Below are 22384 nucleotides of genomic sequence, written 5' to 3' on the forward strand. Positions count from 1 at the left end.
CAGATAAGAGGAATAAAAAACATATAAAAGAGAAATGAGAGACAGTTCAGAGACAAATGAAAGAGGGATGAGAAACAGATGAGAGACAGGTGAGACGAATGAGAGAAGGATGAGAGAACACACTCTCCCTGGACATAGAGGACGGTCCCACTCTATGTATTATTCAGCGAGCGCTCCGGGTAAAACGTCTGACCCGAACACAGCGTGAAGATGGAGAGATAATTCGAACGACACAAATCACGCAGTCTGATTATGATAGAACCGTACAGAAACACCACGAGCTGCTGCTTTACAGCATTCCAGCAGAGTGCACTTCAACTTTATTAACCATAAACAGTGCCTAAGGGTGTGTGTGTGTGTGTGTGTGTGTGTGTGTGAAGACTATTTGCTAAACATACTAAACAATAATTCATTCATGTGGAGTTTTATTACAAAATAAAAAGGGCAGCTCAAAAAAGAAAAAAATCAAATCACTGAAGTTCAGCGCTTTATTCATTTTATGCTCCGAGTCTGACGTGCTAATAAAGCTGAGGAAGTAAGGGAAGGCAATTTCCACCTAAATCTAATCCATATAAAAGTCATGACACTTTAATAGTTAATATAGTTTTATAACTTTATGAATATATAAATAGATAAATCAAAATTTCTGACCTTCGCAGCCCCTCTCGATTTGCCCCACGCAGGTCAGAGCGTCGGAGATGAGGTCTGGAAGTCGACCGTTCAGGTCCATCGAGGCCAGGCAGCCCTGAAATCCCTCCTGGGCATGAACCAGTTTGGGAAGTTCTTTATACATCTCTTTAGCCACACCCCCGATATACAGATCCCCTGTGGAGAGAAAATAAATAAACGGCATCATATATCGGACAGCTTACCAAACTACTCGTACACTAACTCTTCAGTCTGACATCCAGAAGGAGCCGACATTACGAGTCTGATGTGACAAAGGAGACAATATTACAAAGCTCATATGGCAAAGGAGCCAACATAACGAGCCTAATATCCAGAAGGAGTCGACATTACGAGTCTGATATCCAGAGAAAGCCGACATTACAGGTCTAAGATGATAAAGGAGCCGACGTTACGAGTCTGAGGTGATGAAGAAATCTACATTACAAGTCTGAGGTGATGAAGGACCCGACATTATGAGTCGGAGGTGATGATGGAGCCGACGTTACGAGTCTGAGATGATGATGAAGCCGACATTACGAGTCTGAGGTGATAAAGGAACCGACATTACGAGTCTGAGGTGATGAAGAAACCGACATTACGAGTCTGAGGTGATGAAGAAACCGACATTACGAGTCTGAGATGATGATGGAGCTGACATTACGAGTCTGGGGTGATGATGGAGCCGACATAACGAGTCTGAGATGATGATGAAGCTGACATTACGAGTCTGAGATGATGAAGGAGCCGAAATTACGAGTCTGAGGTGATGAAGAAACCGACATTACGAGTCTGGGGTGATGATGGAGCTAAAAATTACAAGTCTGAGGTGATGAAGGAGCCGAGATTATGAGTCTGAGGTGATAAAGGAGCCGACATTACGAGTCTGAGGTGATAAAGGAGCCGACATTACAAGTCTGAGGTGATGAAGGAGCCAAAAATTATGAGTCTGAGGTGATGAAGGAACCGACATTACGAGTCTGAGGTGATGATTGAGCCAAAAATTATGAGTCTGAGGCGATGAAGAAACCGACATTACGAGTCTGGGGCGATGAAGAAACCGACATTACGAGTCTGAGGCGATGAAGAAACCGACATTACGAGTCTGAGGCGATGAAGAAACCGACATTACGAGTCTGGGGCGATGAAGAAACCGACATTACGAGTCTGAGATGATGAAGAAACCGACATTACGAGTCTGCTGTGATGATGGAGCTAAAATTTACAGGTCTGAGGTGATGAAGGAGCCGACATTACGAGTCTGAGGTGATGAAGAAGCCCACATTATGAGTCTGAGGTGATGAAGGAGCCGACATTACAAGTCTGAGGTGATGAAGGAGCCGACAATACGAGTCTGAGATGGTAAAGGAGCCGACATTACGAGTCTGAGGTGAAGAAGGAGCTGACATTACGAGTTTGAGATGATGAAGGAGCCGACATTATGTGTCTGAGGTGATGAAGGTGCCGACATTACGTGTCTGAGGTGATGGAGCCAAAATTACGAGTCTGAGGTGATAAAGGAGCCGACATTATGAGTCTGGGGGGATGATAAAGCCGACATTACAAGTCTGAGATGATGAAGGAGCCGACATTACGAGTCTGAGATAATGAAGAAACCGACATTACGAGTCTGAGATGATGAAGGACCTGTAATTGTAATGTAAGGTGATGATGGAGCCAACATTAAGAGTCACATGATAAAGAAGCTAAAATTACAAGTCTGAGGTGCTGGCAGTACCAAAACTATAAGTCTGTCTTGACAACATTACGAGTCTGATGTGGCAAAAGAGCCAAAATTGTGAGTCTGACATGAGAAAGAAGCCGACACTACAAGTCCTACATGGTAGCAGAGTTACAAGACTGAAGTGAAGAACAAGCCAGCATTACGAGTCTGATCTGATGAGTAAGTCCACATTATGAGTCTGATGTCATGAAGCAGCTGTCATTATGGGTCCGACGTGATGAATGAATCGGCATTACTAGTCTGATGTGAGTAAGAAGTTGCATTAAGAAACTGATGTCCTACAGAAAAAAGGGAAGAAAGAAAGAAAAAAAAAGAGTCAAGAAAAGAAAAAGGTACAAATAAAAAGCTGAAATAAGACAATAAAATAAAATTTTGTCTGTATTCATTTTTGGATTTAATGAAAAAGAAAAGTTCTGCAGTCATCATTACGTGTGTGAATAAAATCTTTAAAAGCTCTATAGATGTCCTGTATTAAACACCAGAGGAGAGTTCCCTCTAGTGGTGATATTACTGAACTGATACCAGTGAAAACTGAAAGGCAATTATAAATTATTGTAGCATTTAAAAAAACACAGTAAAAATAATTACAATAAATAAATAAATAAATAAATAAATAAATAAAGGTATTAATTTGAGATAGTAAGTAAGTGTACACAAGTATAATAATGCATCATACCCTTCAGGTCGAGGTTCTTGGCTCCGACGGTGGTCTGTGTGGTGACCTTGGTGTCGATCTTGACCGTGTGCAAGTTGTTGATGTCTCTGGAGATCATGACATTGTGCCACTGGTTATCATTTAGGGGCTTGTTGGAATTCCCTTTAATAAGGTGAGCACCGTTACCCAGGTCTGCTACGTAGTGCAGGTAGCTGGTGGGAGAGAAAGAGAGAGAGAGAGAGAGAGAGAGAGCGACAGATATTATAATAATATATATTATCATTATGATAGAAAAAAATTGAAAAAAGAGCAAAAGAAAAGAAAAAGAACACATTCATGAGAAAAAGGGAAGTAAGAAAGAAATAAAAGAGGACATTAGTGATCCATACTGCCACCTAGTGATCACCTAGTGAAAGTAGGAAAGAATAAAGAGAGGGAAAGGAAAGAACACGGAAAAGAAAGAACGATGAGGTTAAGAAACCCTAATAAAAATAAAAACAAAAAGAAGGGAGAATAAAACAAAATGGGGGGGGGGGGGATTGGGGGGTAATGTAAAAATGAAACAGTAAGTTCAACTAAAGGAAATAAATAGTAGAAAGAATACAATATTAGATGTGTTTGTATTAAAAAGCAAAAAAGAGAGTAAAGAAAAAAGATGTGAAAGGGATCAAAAAAAGGATAAAATAAATACATTAACAAAAAGAAAGAAAGAAAGCAAGCAAGCATGAAAGAAAGTGTTGCATTTTCTTAATGAAAAAAGACTGGAGGAAATGTTGAGAAAGATTAAGTAAAGCAAAAAAATAAATAAAAAGGTAGTAAAAATTGCAAGAATTAAAGGGCTGAAAAGAAAAACCAACAATAAGAAAGTAAAAGTAAAGCGAACAAAAGAAGTGAAATTGGAAGATGAAAAAGGTGAAAGAAGGCCACAGAATGAAGACCAGAGAGAGAATGATGCGATTCTGTCCTCCTGGACGTGTCCTCACCCCTTGACGAGCTCCACCACGATGAAGTCGTTGCCGTCCCCGCTGTTGAACAGGATCAGGCCGTCTGAGGAGGTGGTCTTGAACTGGAAGAACAGGTGCATGGAGTAGTAGGCCTGCAGCGTGCTGAGGGACACATAACTGGAGCGCGATTTGAAGGTCACAGGGTCAGCGATGATGTTCTTGAAGCCGATCATGGCGTTCAGCTCACAGTAGTCGATGTCCCCGTTCTTGCACAGGTCGATGTAGGCCATGCCGTTGAACACCAGGCTCTGGAGGTGGCCGATGAAGTTAGAGGGCACGGTGGAAAGGTGGCGCTTTTCTGTGATGATCCCTGTCTCGATGTTGTGAAACTCCAGCTGGGTGTGGTCACCTGGGATCTCACCTTGACACAGGAACACACAGAGCAAGGGCTGTGAATAATACTCTCTGACTTCTCGCCCAGAACTCGCTACAGAACTATGGTCCGGATAAATCAATGGCAATTAGAGACAATGTAATACGATGATGCAGAGCTTTTATTATTTAGCTAATAATCACATTTTAAACAAACTTAAAAGGAGAAAAAAATAATGAAAGAAGTAAAGAATGGAAAGAGAGTAGAAAGTAAGAAAGAAAAAAGAAAGAAAGAAAGAAAGAAAGAAAGAAAGAACAAGTTGTTGGAGTCTTTGGTGAAAGACAATAGGAAGAATTTTTAATAAGAAGAAAAAATAAAAACTGAAGAAGAAAATAAAGAAAATAGCAATGGATAAGAATTGTAGTATAAAAGTATAAAGTATAGGAAATAATTAGGATGAAAGAGAGGGAGGGAAGGATGGAGGGAAGGAGGGAAGTAGGGAAAAGAACTAAACTTAAATAAAGTCTTAATAAGAATCTATTTATCTAAATTAGTGGAGACTGACATGAAGGTAGAGTCGAAGACAGAGTCTGAGAACGGAGACTAACATGGACATTAAGGTGGAGTCTAGAGTAAATGGATAGAGTTGAATTAAAAACATTAAGGCTAACATAGATAGACTAATAGATTGTGTTGAAGTTTAACTTAAGATCTAGCCTCAGGGTCATCCATGATAAAGTCACCCTGGAGCAGCAGGGTTAAGGGGCAGCTTGCTGGAGCTGGGGCTGGAACAACCAACCTTGTGATCAGGAACCCAGTGGCTTAACACACTACTGTTAACTACAACTAAATGAAGACTAATGCAAAGTCTAACATGGAGTCTAAGCTGGAGTCTAAGATGGAGTCTAAGCTGAAGTCTAAGCTGAAGTCTAAGCTGAAGTCTAAGATGGAGTCTAAGATGGAGTCTAAGCTGAAGTCTAAGCTGGAGTCTAAGCTGGAGTCTAAGCTGGAGTCTAAGATGGAGTCTAAGATGAAGTCTAAGCTAAAGTCTAACATGGAGTTCAAGAAGGAGTCTAAGTTGGAGTCGAAGATGCAGTCTAAGCTGAAGTCTAAGCTGGAGTCTAAGCTGGAGTCTAAGATGGAGTCTAAGATGAAGTCTAAGCTAAAGTCTAACATGGAGTTCAAGAAGGAGTCTAAGTTGGAGTCGAAGATGCAGTCTAAGCTGAAGTCTAAGCTGGAGTCTAAGCTGGAGTCTAAGCTGGAGTCTAAGATGGAGTCTAAGATGGAGTCTAAGATGGAGTCTAAGCTGGAGTCTAAGCTGAAGTTTAAGCTGGAGTCTAAGCTGGAGTCTAAGCTGAAGTCTAAGATGGAGTATAAAGCCTAAGATGTAGTCTTTAATAGAGTATTAGATAAAGACTAAAATCAAATCTAAGATTCAGTCTAACAGGGAGTCCAATATGCTATCTATGATCGAGTCTAAATTGGAGACTAAGAGGTAATCTAAGATGAAGTCTTTGAGCGGATCAGCTTGTCTCTGCTGTCTGATATGAGATCCTTTATCACTGGAAGTGATTGTGTTGGCCTGAGTGTGAAAACTTAACACAGACTCCAAAGCCTGAATTAGTGAACTAATGGACAAAAAAAAAAAAAAAAAGTATTTTGTCACGACTTCAGGATCACTAATCTCGTACAGTAATAGAGGATTATTAAAGCTATATATAAATATAGAGATAATAAAAGGAAATTAACCTGTAGCACAAAATAGTGTTTTAAATTAGAAAAAAATTGATTTCTATTAACAGAGCCATAAATATGACTTCTAGTAGTGTAAAACTTTAATTTAATTTTTTCTCATTTACTTTCAGTTACGTAAGAGAAAAAGGAGAGAGAAAAGATAAGAAAATAAAGAAACATACAAATTAACAAATGCGTGCTAAAAAAAAGAAAAAAAGAAAAACAAAAAGTCAGGCAAAAAAAGGTCAAATAGAAGCAATTATAAAATTAGGAAAGGTAAAAAAATATTTGAAAAAAAATCAAAATGATAAAACAGACATTTTAAAAAGCAAACATAATAGAAGGCAAAAAAGAAAAAAAAAGTTGTTGGAAAGAACAATATACAAGCTTATAATAAGATGTAAAAATACAGAGAAGAGAGACAAAAAAGACAAAAAAAATCACAAAACAAATGTGATAGAAAACAGACAAGTAAAACAACCAAGAAGCAAAAACACAAGAAAAACACAGAAAAAGAAATAAATCAGTGGACAGAATAAAAGTAATAAATTGAATCAGACAAAAAAAACGAGAATAAAAAAAATAAAAAAATAAAAATAACAAGCCTGAAGACAGACCAACAGACAGAAGAATGGACAAACACAACCACAGAAACTATAAGTTACAGAAAATATAAGAAGACAAAAAGCCAGAGCCAGAAAGCAGATGAGGAAACGAATATGGAGGATGTTGAAAGAGGAGGGAGACGTGGTGACAGTTTTACCTTCGACAGGCTGTAAGTCGTCCACAGCCAGCTGCAGACTCTTCCCTCTCCTCATCACTCGCACCGTGTGCCACTCGTTATCATTCAGGTTCTGTCCAGTGAAGAGAGTCTCAGGCCCTTTACCTGTAGGACAGTCCAGACTCGGATTAACGCTCATCCGAGCGGGACATGGAGATGAGCAACTAAGAGGTCAAAGGTCTCATTCATCCCATACAACAAGCTTGAAAAACTAGGTAGCTCTGCATTAACACAAGAACCGAGCGCTGTGTGTAACTGAGACTACAATTTCTAATCCAGGAGGGCAAATAAAGACTATAATAATAATAATAATAATAATAATAATAATAATATCAATAACTGGGTCTGTTAGTTATAGACGAAAATATAAAATAAAAAAGAACAAGCCTCCGAGTGGCGCAGTGGTAAAGAGCTCGCCATATCATCGCGAGTTCGATCCCCGAGTGATGCTGTAACCTCTCGCAGCCGGAGGCCCAGAGAGAGCTGATTGGCCGAGCTCTCTCACAGGGGAGGTACTTCGTGCTCCCACATTAATCACGGCTCTACAGCCAATCAAGGGCGTCTGTGAGCTCGCGCAAGTGGAAGGAGGGGTTAGCGCTGTCCTCCCAGTGTGTTACGCCGCCCCTAACAGGGCGTGAGCAAGCAGTTTGAACGTCACGTGGGTCGGAGGAAACACGTGATAGTCTTCGCCCTCCCGACTGAGTCGTAGTAGAAGCTTATTGTGGGAGCCCCCTAGTGACTGGGAGGAATTGGACACGACTAAATTAGGGAGAAAATCGGGAAAAAAATCCCCCCAAAATTTTTTTAATAAAATAAAATAAAAAAGAACAGAAAAACATGAAAAAAAATTCCTAAATATTAGTTGAAACAAAAAACAACACACAAAAATTGAATGTAAAATAGTTATAAAAAGGCAAATAATATGAGTGTAATACATAATAGAGAAAGAAAAACTCTAGTAGCAAAAAGCAGAAGTGGTAAATATTTAATAAATTTCAGCTTTATGCTTGAATAATTTGTAGGTCATGAATTCCGCTGCTAAGGTACAGGGGGTATAAAAATAATAATTAAAAAAAAAAGCAAAAAAATAAATAAATAAGTCCTTCATTAAGCCTGGAGAACTCAAAATACAAAAACAGTCTAAATATTTGGAAGCAAAATATGAAGAAATGAGGCAGGAGGGGGTCAAGACTTTTGCACGTTGGGGTATATGTTTAACCGTCAAAGAATTCTTATTATTATAAAAGAATTGTAAAAGTAAAATAATAATAATAATAATAACAATAACAATAATAATAATAATAATAATAATAATAGCCCCAGCACTACAGTACCAGTACTTTACACTGGATGGCAGTAGAGTGTAGGCGTAATCCTGACTCGCTCTGGCATTGGGATTTGGATGCGAGCGTGGTGTTGGATAAACCCTCAGCATTGTTTATTCATCACACATCCTCCTCAAGCGCTGAATTCCGCGAACTACGAACGAAGTGTCAACATGACGATATTTTTTCTCCCAGTCGAAAGTGTTCTAGTGTGTGTGTGTGTGTGTGTGTGTGTGTGTGTGTGTGTGTGTGTGTTTGTGTGAGGCGTGAGGACACAAGTCTAACATGTAAGTGTAAGGAATGCAAATGTCTTATTTACACACACACACACACACACACACACACACACACACACAGAGGCAGAAAAGGAAACTAGAAGAGCGATTTCAGTGGAACCTTGGGCCTCTTTTTTTCTCCTGGAAGCTACATGTGAAGAAAATCTGGGTTGCAGCAGATCCCTGAAGCATTGCAGTATAATCACGCTCATGATCTGGCATTCAGAGGTATTCAAAGAACACCTCGCTGTACTGATACTTCTCAGAGATAAAGAGAGACAGAGAGAGAGAGAGACAGAGAGAGAGACAGAGAGAGGAAGCGAATGATGCTCTGTCATTAAACGCAAGGTAAAAACACTGATGTCAGCTTCCCACTTTGAAACATCTTTCCATTAGTGAGGAGACAGACTCGCCGGCGATGATGCGACCAGACGGAGCGTTCTGCCAAGTTTACAGCCTCCGTCTCCCCTGACATGGGGGGGAAAAGAGAGCAACACACATCCCTGACACAGAAAGCCATTTACAGTTCCCCTGTGCTGCAATGAAGAGCGTCAAAGATGTCTTTTTCCTCTCCTTTCTTTTTTTAGGCTGAAGACAAGAACACCAAGTACGGATGATGACGTCTGGAGAGCGGAAATGGACAAATGTGCTGGAACGCTTTGAGACCTGTGCTCTGACAAATGGCCAAGACGGTTCTACAAAAGCATCGGAGATGTTCATGTCACTCCTGACAGAATCAATAAAATAGAGTTCATGTTGTTCGGTTATTTATAATAATAATAATTAAAGACACATCAGTTGACTTTATTTACCACCTAGCTAGCTAACCTCATCCTGTATAAGACAGGGTGTTAGGGACGCAGGGCGCCAGACAGGGTGCACCCTGGACAGGGTGCCAGTCGATCACAGGGCACAAAAACACACACTCTCACAATTTAGAAACATCATTTAGCCTAAATTGCATGACTGTCTTTGGTCATTGGACTGTGCAAACTCCACACACAGACCTGAGGATGGGACTCGAACCCTCAACCCTGAAGGTGCGAGGCCACAGTGCTGACCATTATGCCACTGTGCTGCCTGATAAATAATATATATATTTTAATATTTAATATTTTATAAAAATTATATTCTAACATTATAAAATTAAGTTTAGGATTAAAATCTCCTTTTTTTTTTTTTGAAATAAAAAAGAAAAAAGGATTGAACAAATAATACAAAAAAAGAATTGAATAAATATCAATAAACTGAAGGTAAAAAAAAAATGTTGGCAAAACAAAAAAAAGTTACCTACTGTTCCAAAACAAGCATTTTTTTTTTTTTTTTAGTTTCCCTGCTTTTTTTTTTTTTTTTTCACAAATCTCCCATGTGGGCGGGTCTTACAGCGCTGCATCCTCATTGGTCAGCTCTTTTTATTCCATCATTGTAAGGTTTACAACTTTCATAGTTATGTTTGTTTGTTTCCTTCCTTCCTTTTTGATTAGTTATTGTTTTGATTCTTTTATTTACCAGTTTATAATGACCTGTTTGGATTTTATTGTCATTTTGTTCTAGAGTTCATTTTAAAGTGACTTTGCATAATTTGTGTAATGTACTTCCAGTTCACGTTTTAATTGTTTTTGCATGGTCACATGGGTGTCCAGTGTGTATTTCCGTGTACATGCAAAAGAAAAAAAGGAAAACACATTTCCTTCTTTCCTACTTCTTCTTTATTAGCTTATCTTTTCCTGATATACAGTAGTCATGTTCAAAAGTTAGTCTTTTAATTCTAAGTTTGTTTGGAAGCATAATAAAAAAAATCATATAATTTATTCACCATGCTATTATTTATTTAACAAAAATGGAACCAAAAAGGGAAGAAAAAAAAAACAGGTAGGCAATATTAAGTACCGCCTTAATGCTTCCACAGGATTTAAGAGGGTAAGTTGCACCCAGATGCTGCTAATCATTAGCCCATTAAATCAGACGTTCTGGCGGTTTGCTGTCTGGTGTGTTTTAATAAACTGAAAACGCCAAGATCGAAAAAGGCAGAAGCAACTTTTACTGCAGATCAATCTGGAAAGGTTTATAAAACCATTTCCAAACAATTTGGAGTTCAGCGTTCTACAGTGAGAGATTGTTTACAAGTGGAAAGCATTCAAGACAGTTGGCAATCTTCCCAGGAGCGGACATCCTAGAACATTTACCCCAATGTTATACCATGCAATGCTCAGAGAGATACAAAAAACAAAACAAAACAAGAGTTACATGTCCGACGCTACAGGCTCACTAAGGATATTAAATGGTAAAGTCCATGACAGCACAATTAGAAGAAGACTGAACATATACAGTTTTGAAGGTTTACCAGGAGAGACCAACGTGAAATTGAGCTCCTTGCAGTCGTTAAGTCGACCATGAACTCCGACGTATGTAAATTCTAAAGGGGAAATGTGAGGCTATTTGTCCAACAACCAATATTTACCTGATACTGGGACCCGCTAAGATCAGATTATTCTAATTATGTTTTTTTTTTTTGTTATGTCTTTTTTAATTATGTTTCACACACACACACACAAACACATACACAAAGAATTAACATAGGCTTTAAATACACTCTCAAATTGGTCTTTTGTTTATGACATTTTTATTGTTCCTAGTGCAAAAAAATACATTTTTTTAATTAATTAATTAATTTTAATAGACTCTTATTTGCCCAGAATGTACACATGTTGTGAGTTGATCATAAGACAACTACAGTTTGCCAACTATCTTAGCATTAGACAACTACAAGCGCGAATGGCATAATCTGTCGTCTGATATCGCTTATTTAAAGAAGAAATGTTCTGACTTTTATCAAGAAAAAAATTGTATGAGTGTGTGTGTGTTGAACATTTCACATCAGACTGCTTCCTGAATGAGGGACAGTTTTAAGGGTTGATTTGCATCAGTGCTGAAGTTGAAAAAGTGGATCTTTTCCACCTGTCCATGACTCAGCTACATCCTGAAACTGTGACTGCTGCTGTTTTTAGTAGATCAGAGGATCGAAGTGAAACTTTTTAAAGCTTTTTTTTCTTTATTTGCTTTTACTTTGCTTTTACGGGTAAGACAATGGTTGCGGATATAAAAATTTAATTCCCCAATTTTTAACTGTTTAGTGTTTAACAAAAGCTGAAACCTAACTGATAACCTCTCTGTTTCGCGAGCTTTGTGGCTTAAGAGCTAAATTTGGGTAGTTTCTAACGTTCTTTAGTTCTTAGTTGTGTTTTAACGTTTACAAGGCAGAATATTGAGTATATCGTTGTGCATTAAAACTCTCAGTAGATTCTTTGCTATTGAAACCTTTTTTTTTTTTTTTTCTCCTGCTCTGTTAGACAGAAATCCGGGGTGAAAAAAGCCCTAAAATAGGTTCATAATAAAGTCATGATCATGAAATTGTTAAAATAATAATAATAATAAAATAATTCCCAGCCATTTTTGGTTCCTGCGCTCTGATTGGCTGGGAAAATACACATCAGCGAAGGGCCATTTAAGGTTCAGTTCATTTACTGACATGGTAAGCTCAAAAGAAAAAGTCAATCAAAAAGAAGATCAGAGTTGTATTTTAACTGGGAAATAAACAGACATATTGTAGACCATCAAAACTCATATTAACTTAAAATAAAATAAAATAATGTGTGACCTTGAATGTTATTAATGATTGTGCAGGTTATTCATTTATAGAGCAGTAGCGGGGATTTATTATTTTGTCTTTGTTGTGTCTTTTTTAACCACCTTATTAAATTTACATGATTATAATTACAACTGGATGTGCGGTGCTTAGTGGTTAGCATTGTCATCTTGCACCTCCGGGGTCCGGGTTCAATTCCTACCTCCAGTATACAGTATGGAGTTTAAATGTTTTCACCATGCTTGGTAGATTTCTTTCTTTTTCTGGGTGCTCTGGTTTCCTTCAACAATCCAAAAACATGAAGGTTATGCTAACTGGCGTTTTCAAATTGCCCATGGTGTATAAATACGTGTATGAATGTTGACCATGAGGTCCTACCACAGTGGTAATCACTATTGGCCTCCACAGTCCCCAGTTGGACTACAATTGCTAAATGGATGGATCTTTACTGGATATTACTGGATGGGTGTACCTACTGTATTTCGACTTGAGAAAAAACATGAATGGTTATGTAATAGATTTAAATAATTGACTAGAGGTAGAAGATAAAGTACATACTGCTTTAGGGGTGAAAAAAAGGCAATAAAATGCTTATAGTTTCTAAAGTAATTAATGAAGCAAGTCCATGTGTACTAAATTATTAACCAAAGTGACTTGCATTTTATCACTTTATACGTCTGAGCAGTTGAAAGTTAAGAGCCTTGCTCAAGAGCCCAACAGTGGCGACTTGGTGGTGGTGGCGTTCGAATGATCTGGGACATTCTGATCAGTAGTCCAGTGCTTTAAACACTGAGCTAGCCCTGCACCTGTACTGTAGCATGACGTCATTAAGTCTAGCAGATCATGCATGTTGTGGTGAAGAATGACTTTAATAACCCCAACAACACCAGCCAAAATGAAACTCAGTATCGATGACTGTTAGCATAAAGAGAACACCGCTAATCCACCACTGTCTCTCTCTCTGAAATGAAGAAAAGGAAGAGCAGAGCTCAGAGGGAGAACCAAGGTCAGTCAAATCTTCTACAAATACGCACCTTTAGGCCTCGCAAAGTCTCTGCAGCCTCCCCGAGTACACAGAACATGCATCAATGTGATGCTCAAAATCCCATTGGAGCTTCCACAGCCTCGGTGGGCTTACTCTAGTCAACATGTTAATGGCTATTTACCTTCTTTTCTCTTTTTCCCCCTCCATCTTCCCAGCACATTCCAAGGCACGGATGCAATGTATATGCAAATCCCCCCCCGCAGAGCTGAGTGAAGGAACGTACTCAATCTCTCAGGTGCTGATTTCAGCAAGTAAGCAATACACAGTGGAGGAGGAGGAGGAGAGGTCAGAGAGATCCAGGAAAAAAAAAAATACAAACAGAGAAGTAATGCAGGCGGCTGGGAAAAGAGATGGGATCCATGGCTTGTTTTTTAAAACAAATAATCTGGAAAACCAGATGAGGAAATTGCTCATAAAATGGCTTATGTTTCCATATGTTTGGACACACCTTCTAATTCAATGTTTTTTGCATTGTGATTTTTTTTTTTTACATTCTGGAGCAATACTCGATTTTTTTTTTTTCAAAACTATGAGCGCGGTGAAGGCATTTGTGGTCCTGGGCAGCATGATGCTTAGCATGATGTCATTAAGTCAGAAGATCATGGCTGTTGTGGTGAAGAATGACTTTAATATCCCGAACAACACACAACCAAAATGAAACTCAGTTATTTTATTTTAAGACAAGGTCTCCTGTTCTGGAACAGTTTTTGCAAGAACAGTATTCTCAAGCTTGCAAGTTTGCAAAACCCATCAAGCCCCATGATGAAACTGTCTCCCAGGAAAACAAGACAAAAACGTACCTCTGCTGCAGAGGAGAAGTTCATTTAGAGTCACCAGCCTCAGAAATCACCAATTAACAACCAGCACCTCAGATTAGAGCCGTTATGAAGCTTTACAGAGCAGAAGTAGCAGATAAACATCTCAATATCAACTGTTCAAAGGAGATTATTGTGTATTTTGGATAAACATCTTCAGTATTGTTTTACAGTCTAGAAAGAAATAAAAATCAGAAACGACCATGGTTGTGTCCAAACTTTTAACTGGTAGTGTATTTCTGTTATTTTTCATGATTTAACTAATAGAACTTGATTTCTGTTTGTTTTCAGTTTATTTAAGCTCTGTTTGTTTGATTATTACTTGGGATTTTTGTGGACCCAAGAACAACACTCTCTTACTCATTCTCTCTAGCACTTATTCTATACAGGGTCGCAGGAGGCCTGGAGCCTCGGGGCACGAGGCATGGGGTGTCAATCCAATACGATCCGGCACACAAGCCCTCACTCACACAGTTTTTGCAAGTTTTTGAACTGTGGGAGGAAACCAAAGTACCTGGAGGAAACCCACCAAGCAGACCCCAAGTAATCCGCACCACTTCCGAGAACAAGCAGAAAGATATGAACAAGCAAGAATTAGTCTTGGACTAAACACTTTCTAGCTCAGACTGTTGATTAAAGTAGGCTATTAGTAATAGTCATGTGATCTTTCCTTTTTAGAACATTTTTCATATCCAAGTGTGTGTAGTGAAAAAAAGTTGTTTGTCCCATCCAACACTTGAATAGAAAGTATAAGTAGGTGTATTGTTCATCATTCCCATTATGCCATTGTTGAGATCTTGAGATCAAATGAATCGCTTGTAGTTAACGCTAATAGTTTCAACGTCTAGTTATATACAATAGACTTTTGCCTATTAATATAACCAGCAGCAATAGTGATTGACGTGGAAAGCAGCTAAATATGAGAGGAAATTCTGTAATTTTGTTAAATACCTCTAAAATACCCCTTCGCCAGGCGATCAGACGAAGAAAAAAAAAAAACAGTTAAGGAGCTTGGACCAGATCGACCTGATCTTCTAATTAAACAGCAATTAAGCGATCGCGGCCGAGTTTACATTCTGTGATTTTCTAGCACTTCTTATTTTAAAGTTAAAACTTTAAGTGCAAGTTTGCATGTGCTTTACACTTACCTTGTCTAAGGTGAGCTTATATTTCAATGTGATCTAGGTAGTCCTGGTTAAAATGATCTAAATTTGAATGGTGTCTGAGTGACTAATGGAGGTCTTTAGCTTTATCTTGATCTTACATCCAACAAAAATAAGATGGTAGGCTGTGAATTTTAATGCTCTGTTTGCTGTAATACTATAGTCAGCTTTCATATCAGTAAATGCTAGGTATATCTAAATATAATATAAATATAAATCTGGAATATCCGATTGGTTTAGGGAAGTAAGAAATAAAACTGTACTTTTGGCACGTTCATGCAGATCAATATTCAAACATTTTCTTCCATATCCCCAATAATTTGGCAGACATGACCGCTGCCATGAATTTCAAAGTGCACCACGTTGCAATATTTATCCACTACCCGAAAGCAACGGAATCATCGAGTGGTATTTTGTGGTAAAGCCTGATGACTGATTTAGATTCCGGGAAAAGAAACAAGAATTGAAATGTCGAAGCGAAGCAGACAAGGCTGCTTTAATCAGGAAAACACAACATAGCCTTCATCTAAAGAAGAAGCCTGATATGGCCTGAAGCTAAGAGATAGCTATGAAGTCTGACTGCTACTCCATCAAAGAGTGAAAAAAAGAGCCTTATAAAACAGAGATGAATTACCTGTCAAAATTTAATCAATGTTCTCCTCTCTCTTATATAAATATATTTGAAATGTGGTAGACCTCAGATCCTTAAAATTTCTGTAGACGGTCGAATAATCCTTCCTTAACAAGTCCGTCCTTGGCTGTGAAGTCTAAGAACTAATCCTAAATATGTTAGCTGCTAAATGGATATAGAAATAAGAAATGATGTCTAACCAATGACCCTCACCGAGGACAAGTGCTAAAAGCAAATGATCCATGAAGCACCTGAATGGCTGGAAGGCATCAAACACATGGCAACAAAAGGAAACTGAGCTCATAGAAGTCATCATGGTGTATTTTTATTCATGTTTAGCCCGAGTGGCGTTTGAACAGTTTCCCTATGGCGGGACAGAGATGCTCTGGGGAACTCGGGGCCTTAATTGACAGTGACGTGTGCTCGGGTCTGAGTGTAACATTACCTGCTCCATCCTGTCAGTTGTGACTTGCCCTGATAAGCAAAGCATGTTAATTAGAGCATAAATTTGCCCTCTGGTTTCAACTGTTTGTGGGTCATGTTATTACTGCTCTTATGTAAAAAGCTGTGGCATGGATAAGGAAATTGCATTAATTATTAATTGGAGCAACCATCACTTCGTGGGAAAAAAGACAAGTCTGAGATTAGGTATTTCAGGGTTTTATCTTTTCTACCACAAAAACTAGGAAATTGCCCTTTGTTTCACTTCTCACGGATTTGGTACCAACTCATGATTGGTAAAAGCCAGAGAAGCATGTTTGGGATGGTTGAGTGACTATAGTTTTATAAATAAGGTAGTACTGTATTTGTCAAAAAAGCATTTCACTCTTTACTTATATTCAATATGATATACCATTATTTTACCAAACAGTTTATTTTAAATATGTTGACTTGTGGTCCATCTTATGATAGTCAATAGTCATAGTCAAATTCTCCAATATTTCTTTATTTCTTTTTGCTAGTCGATTGGTGATTTAATGTCAAGTTTTAATACTTAGTAGATTGATTCAATTTGTCTAAATTTGGAGTCTATTGGAACCAATTTTTTTTTTTTTTTGTGGTAGACAAATATCGACCATTGTGGCAAGGGACTGTAATAAAATTTCCCCTATATTTAAATTAACCTGAACCAGTACAACACTGCAGACCATGTCAAGGTTTCCTCGTCCTACATTTTGATTGACTGATTTCATTGCATGCTGATGTGAGCTGGTGAAGTTTCTGGGTATTTCTGGCACACTCAAATGTCACAGATTGCAGAGTTGGAGGAAATACACTGAAATTACTCTATTACTTTGCACCTTGCACAGAGAAAATAAGGCAAGGCTTGTACCTCTAAGGGAGTAAATGTATGAAGAAGGAAACCTCAAAGGGAATGTAAGAAAACTAAGGGAGAATGTGTGGTACCCTCAGGGGGGGGTGTATGGCAACCACAGAGGGAATGTGTGGTACCCTCAGGGGAGATGTCTAGTAACCTTAGCCGGACTGTATGATAACATCATGAATTTAAGGTAACCTCATGGGGAGTGCTTGGTAACCTTGAGGGGCATCTATGCTACCCATATGGGGATTATATGGTATCCTCACAGGGAATGTATGGGATCTTGAGAGGGGTGGATGGTAACATTGAGCTAGGGGTTGGGGACATATGCTATCCTTAGGGGAAATATATTGTAACATCAGGGGTAATGTTTGGAAACTTCATAGGGAGTATATGGTATCCTCCGGACAAATCTTTAATGGTATCCCCAGAAGGAATGTATGGTAACCGCTGGAAATGTATATTAACCTTGGGGCGTGTAGGGTAACCTCAGTGGAGATGAATGGTATCCTCAATGTGATGTTTTCTACACTCAAGGTAATGCCAGACCATCTCTTAGGTTACTCTAGGCATGCACCAAGACTCTTCTCTGTTCTGGCACCTTGCTCAAATGTCAGCCTTCAAACAGCGTTTCAAGACATACAGGTCCTTCTCAAAAAATTAGCATATTGTGATAAAGTTCATTATTTTCTGTAATGTACTAATGAACATTAGACTTTTATATATTTCAGATTCATTACACACAACTGAAGTAGTTCAAGCCTTTTAATTGTTTTAATATTGATGATTTTGGCATACAGCTCATGAAAACCCAAAATTCCTATCTCAAAAAATTTGCATATTTCATCTGACCAATAAAAGAAAAGTGTTTTTAATACAAAAAAAGTCAGGCAATCAGCCTGTGGCACTGCTGAGGTGTTATGGAGGCCCAGGATGCTTCGATAGCGGCCTTAAGCTCATCCAGAGTGTTGGGTCTTGCGTCTCTCAACTTTCTTTTCACAATATCCCACAGATTCTCTATGGGGTTCAGGTCAGGAGAGTTGTCAGGCCAATTGAGCACAGTAATACCATGGTCAGTAAACTATTTACCAGTGGTTTTGGCACTGTGAGCAGGTGCCAGGTCATGCTGAAAAATGAAATCTTCATCTCCATAAAGCTTTTCAGCAGATGGAAGCATGAAGTGCTCCAAAATCTCCTGATAGCTAGCTGCATTGACCCTGCCCTTGATAAAACACAGTGGACCAACACCAGCAGCTGACATGGCACCCCAGACCATCACTGACTGTGGGTACTTGACACTGGACTTCAGGCATTTTGGCATTTCCCCTTTCCCCAGTCTTCCTCCAGACTCTGGCACCTTGATTTCCGAATGACGTGCAAAATTAGCTTTCATCCGAAAAAAGTACTTTGGACCACTGAGCACCAGTCCAGTGCTGCTTCTCTGTAGCCCAGGTCAGGCGCTTCTGCCGCTGTTTCTGGTTCAAAAGTGGCTTGACCTGGGGAATGCGGCACCTGTAGCCCATTTCCTGCACACGCCTGTACACGGTGGCTCTGGATGTTTCTACTCCAGATTCAGTCCACTGCTTCCGCAGGTCCCCCAAGGTCTGGAATCGGTCCTTCTCCACAATCTTCCTCAGGGTCCGGTCACCACTTCTCGTTGTGCAGCGTTTTCTGCCACACTTTTTCCTTCCCACAGACTTCCCACTGAGGTGCCTTGAAACAGCACTCTGGGAACAGCCTATTCGTTCAGAACCAGGCTGAGACTTTTTAAAAGCCTCAGGAATTTTTTGCAGGTGTTTAGAGTTAATTAGTTGATTTAGATGATTAGGTTAATAGCTCGTTTAGAGAACCTTTTCATAATATGCTAATTTTTTGAGATAGGAATTTTGGGTTTTCATGAGCTGTATGCCAAAATCATAAATATTAAAATAATTAAAAGGCTTGAACTACTTCAGTTGTGTGTAATGAATCTAAAATATATGAAAGTCTAATGTTTATCAGTACATTACAGAAAATAATGAACTTTATCACAATATGCTAATTTTTTGAGAAGGACCTGTATACCTCTTCCCAAAGTGTTTAAATTGGCAATTAAAACAATTACAAAAATGTCCCCAACTAAGTTCTTAGGGTGATGGTAGTCTTAATCCATGACCCAGTGAAACAGAATCAGGAGTTATATTAAAAGAGACTTTAAAGCAATTTTGTAAGAATAAGTCAGATGCCATGAATGTAAATGCAAACGTCTTTTCCTTTTAACGAATTATACTGTATATAGTACCCAAAAAGGTCTCTAAGGATATGTGCAAAAGAAGGTGTCTTGCATAGAGATGTCATGTACGTGAAGAATTTTACTGTTGGTGGAATGCTTTCTATCCTCAAGGGATAGATGTCTTGTAATAGGATGTCTCATGGCATGAAGGAAATATATTTTGTGGGAATGTCCTGTATTCTCACGGGGAGGACGTGCACCATCAAAGGCACGTCTTGTATCTTTTGTATGCAATTTCTTTTTGCAAATGATGTACCCTCACTTTAAATAACCATATGGACCACTCTTTTGAAGGTAATGGTGCTGTGACTTTACTACGTCATACTGTAGATCCATGGTCCCCAGTTAGATCTTGAGGTCATGAAGAATGTGCTGAGTTTTGCATGTTTTCCCAAGGTGTTCTTGTGTGTTTGTTCTGGATTGTCTGGTTTCACTGGTCTCTTAGTTTAACTTGAAGCTCTGAAGATAGACCAGTGTCCCATTCAGGATGTGTTGACCTTTCATGCAGTGCTCCTGGTGTGGGATCAGTATAAAAATATATAATCCTGACCAGTATACAACATCTGTTTAAGATCATTGAAGATATGAATGTTTAAATTTCATATGAATCGTACCAACCATATACTCGACAAGGATATGATGCTAATGAGTAGCAATGGTACACTTTTTTGCCAGTGATATTCATGTGAGAAAACAGATGATGAGAATTAATGGTACTAACTAAGGTTTTTATGTGGGTGTGGCTGCTCTCCATATAGCTGGCTTGAGATTGGAAACAATTCACCAAGTAATGATCTGTGTTTATTGCGACTCATGCTAATGTTGGAGATTGTAAACTGAAGGTCAGCAAAGAATCTTTTTTCTAGGGTGTTCAGGCAAACATTTATTAGCAAAGGCTGTAAAAAGAAAATGGGCCACGTATGGAAAAGAAGCGTTATTCACTTCTGGAAAGCCTTGGGAGCTTTGTAGTACAGGACAATAAAGTAAAACACATAGGACGAGGAAAAGGAAAAAGGTGGGGAGGGGTGCAGTGGGCTGTAGCTGTTGAGTCATCGGGTATAAAAAACACTGTGAATCATTTGCGACCCCTGAGAAATCATTTATTCATTAGCGAATTGAATAATGAATGGGCAGGCTAACTCTTTACTCCCACTCCTGCTTTGTCTTCCCACCTTCAATCCTTTTGCTTTCTTTCGCTGTTCACTACTTCTACACTTCCTCTCTTACCACCTCTCTCTCTCTCTCTCCCTCTCTCTGTGCTTGGAGAGGCAGGTTAATGAGAATAATAAAATTGCACTCCATACTTCCTTTCTGCTTCAACAAGCCTCATCAATTTACAAGAAGCCTGACAGGATAAGGAAAGACAAAATGGCGTGAATTGAAAAAGAACGACAAAAGGGGAACTCATGCATGGACAAAATAGCCCCATTTAAGAAACACTCGAGATTTTGGACTGTTTGGAGTCGGTCTAAAATTCGGTCATTAGGAACAGCAGTCTGTGACGACTCAGCGGCAGCCATGTTAATCCTCGTCATTCTGCTGCTCTCCTTCCCATCCCTACCTACCATTACTAATGAGGACGGGGAGCTAATGAGGCCCAAACCCATCTGCCTGAGGGACCCACAGGCCTGCTCTCAGTTTTTACTGCATCAGACATCATTAGAAAGAAAATCAACACTAAATTTGAATATTCTACCATGTTGGTGTTTCCTATTATCACAAGCGATTTGATCTAATGACTGATTTATTATGTCTCTAAACGTTTCTTTTTTTTTTTTTCACTTAAATCATGGACTAGACTTCATCAAGAACCTAAATATAATATTTTTAGGTGTAATTTAGCATCGCAAAGGCTACTTATATTAGTTCCAAAGTAGGTTTATTTATTATTATTCTTGTTCATTTATTCATTTATCATCTACACCGCTTTATCCTGTATACAGGGTCGTGGGGGGCCTTTAGCATACCCCAGGAGACTTAGGACATGCACCCTGGATGGGGTGTCAATCAATCGTAGGGCACACATACAAACACACACTCACATGCTCCTTCACACACTACAGGCTAATTAGCCCAATCTGCAGGTCGTTGGACTGTGGGAGGAAACCAGAGTACCCGGAGGAAACCCACCAAGCACAGGGAGAACATGCACACAGACATTGAGGCAGGAATTTAATCTGGACTGTTAAAGTGTGAAGCAATAGCGCTAACAACTTATCCACAGTGCTGCCCTATTATTATTATTAGTAGTAGTCGAAAGCTGCATGCCATTATTCCGTGTTTTTAGCTGAGATGCAGAAAAACAATCAATTCGGTTATGTTTCTCAGGTCTTTCGTGTAGCAATCCATGTATTGCCGCACTTGTTCCTTTAAAACCTTTTTTTAAATACATTTTAAATTTATACAGTATAAGTTTGCATTTGAAGTGGAAAAACATTGCTGTTCCTCTATAATCCTGCAGGTGGAGCAGTCTCAACTATATGCTTACTGTAGCATAGCGTCTTGTGTGGTAAGAGCACATTGCTTGTTATGATTGTTAAAAAAAAGAGTCGGGATGTTTATAAAATCGTGATATAGAATCGGTACAGTCCTACATGATTCCTTTCCCTAGTTTTAAATATGTTTTTGTTTTGACTTGGGCGTGGCTCCACCCCTGTCGTACCACTGATGGATTCGCCCACTGTGTTCACCCATACTTTGTTTCACCCTAATTTGTTTGGTTACTTATGCAATGTTCTTTTAATTCCTTGTTGTGAAGTCTTGCCATTTGTGCTGTACAATTCAATTAATTCTCAATCAGTTGTGTTCCCTACTTGTGTACTATATGGACTGTGGTGAGGGTTTTGCCCTTGTGTCCTGGCTCTGCTTACCACGTTGCTTCTTTGACATTTTGAAAACAACCGCGTCTTATATGTTAAAGGTCCCATATTTTACTGTGTCTATAACATAATGAAATAAGGTTTTCTTTTTTTTCCCCCATATATGAGTCTTCTA

General features: G+C 38.9%; 1 protein-coding gene across 19 annotated transcripts in view; it reads right to left on the bottom strand.

Annotated features, from left to right (window-relative positions):
• Positions 1 to 22384, bottom strand: part of LOC128508286 (neurexin-1a-like) — a 359836-nt gene that overhangs the window by 185946 nt on the left and 151506 nt on the right. For all 19 annotated transcript variants that reach the window (XM_053479541.1, XM_053479540.1, XM_053479548.1 and 16 more), the window contains 4 exons: positions 6880 to 7002; positions 4049 to 4430; positions 3087 to 3277; positions 652 to 825 (listed from right to left, as the gene is read on the bottom strand). In XM_053479541.1, coding sequence (XP_053335516.1) covers positions 652 to 825; positions 3087 to 3277; positions 4049 to 4430; positions 6880 to 7002 — 870 coding nt within the window. The remainder of the gene's footprint in view (positions 1 to 651; positions 826 to 3086; positions 3278 to 4048; positions 4431 to 6879; positions 7003 to 22384) is intronic.

This window comes from Clarias gariepinus, chromosome 20 (genome assembly GCF_024256425.1).
Source record: "Clarias gariepinus isolate MV-2021 ecotype Netherlands chromosome 20, CGAR_prim_01v2, whole genome shotgun sequence".
NCBI lineage: Eukaryota > Metazoa > Chordata > Actinopteri > Siluriformes > Clariidae > Clarias > Clarias gariepinus.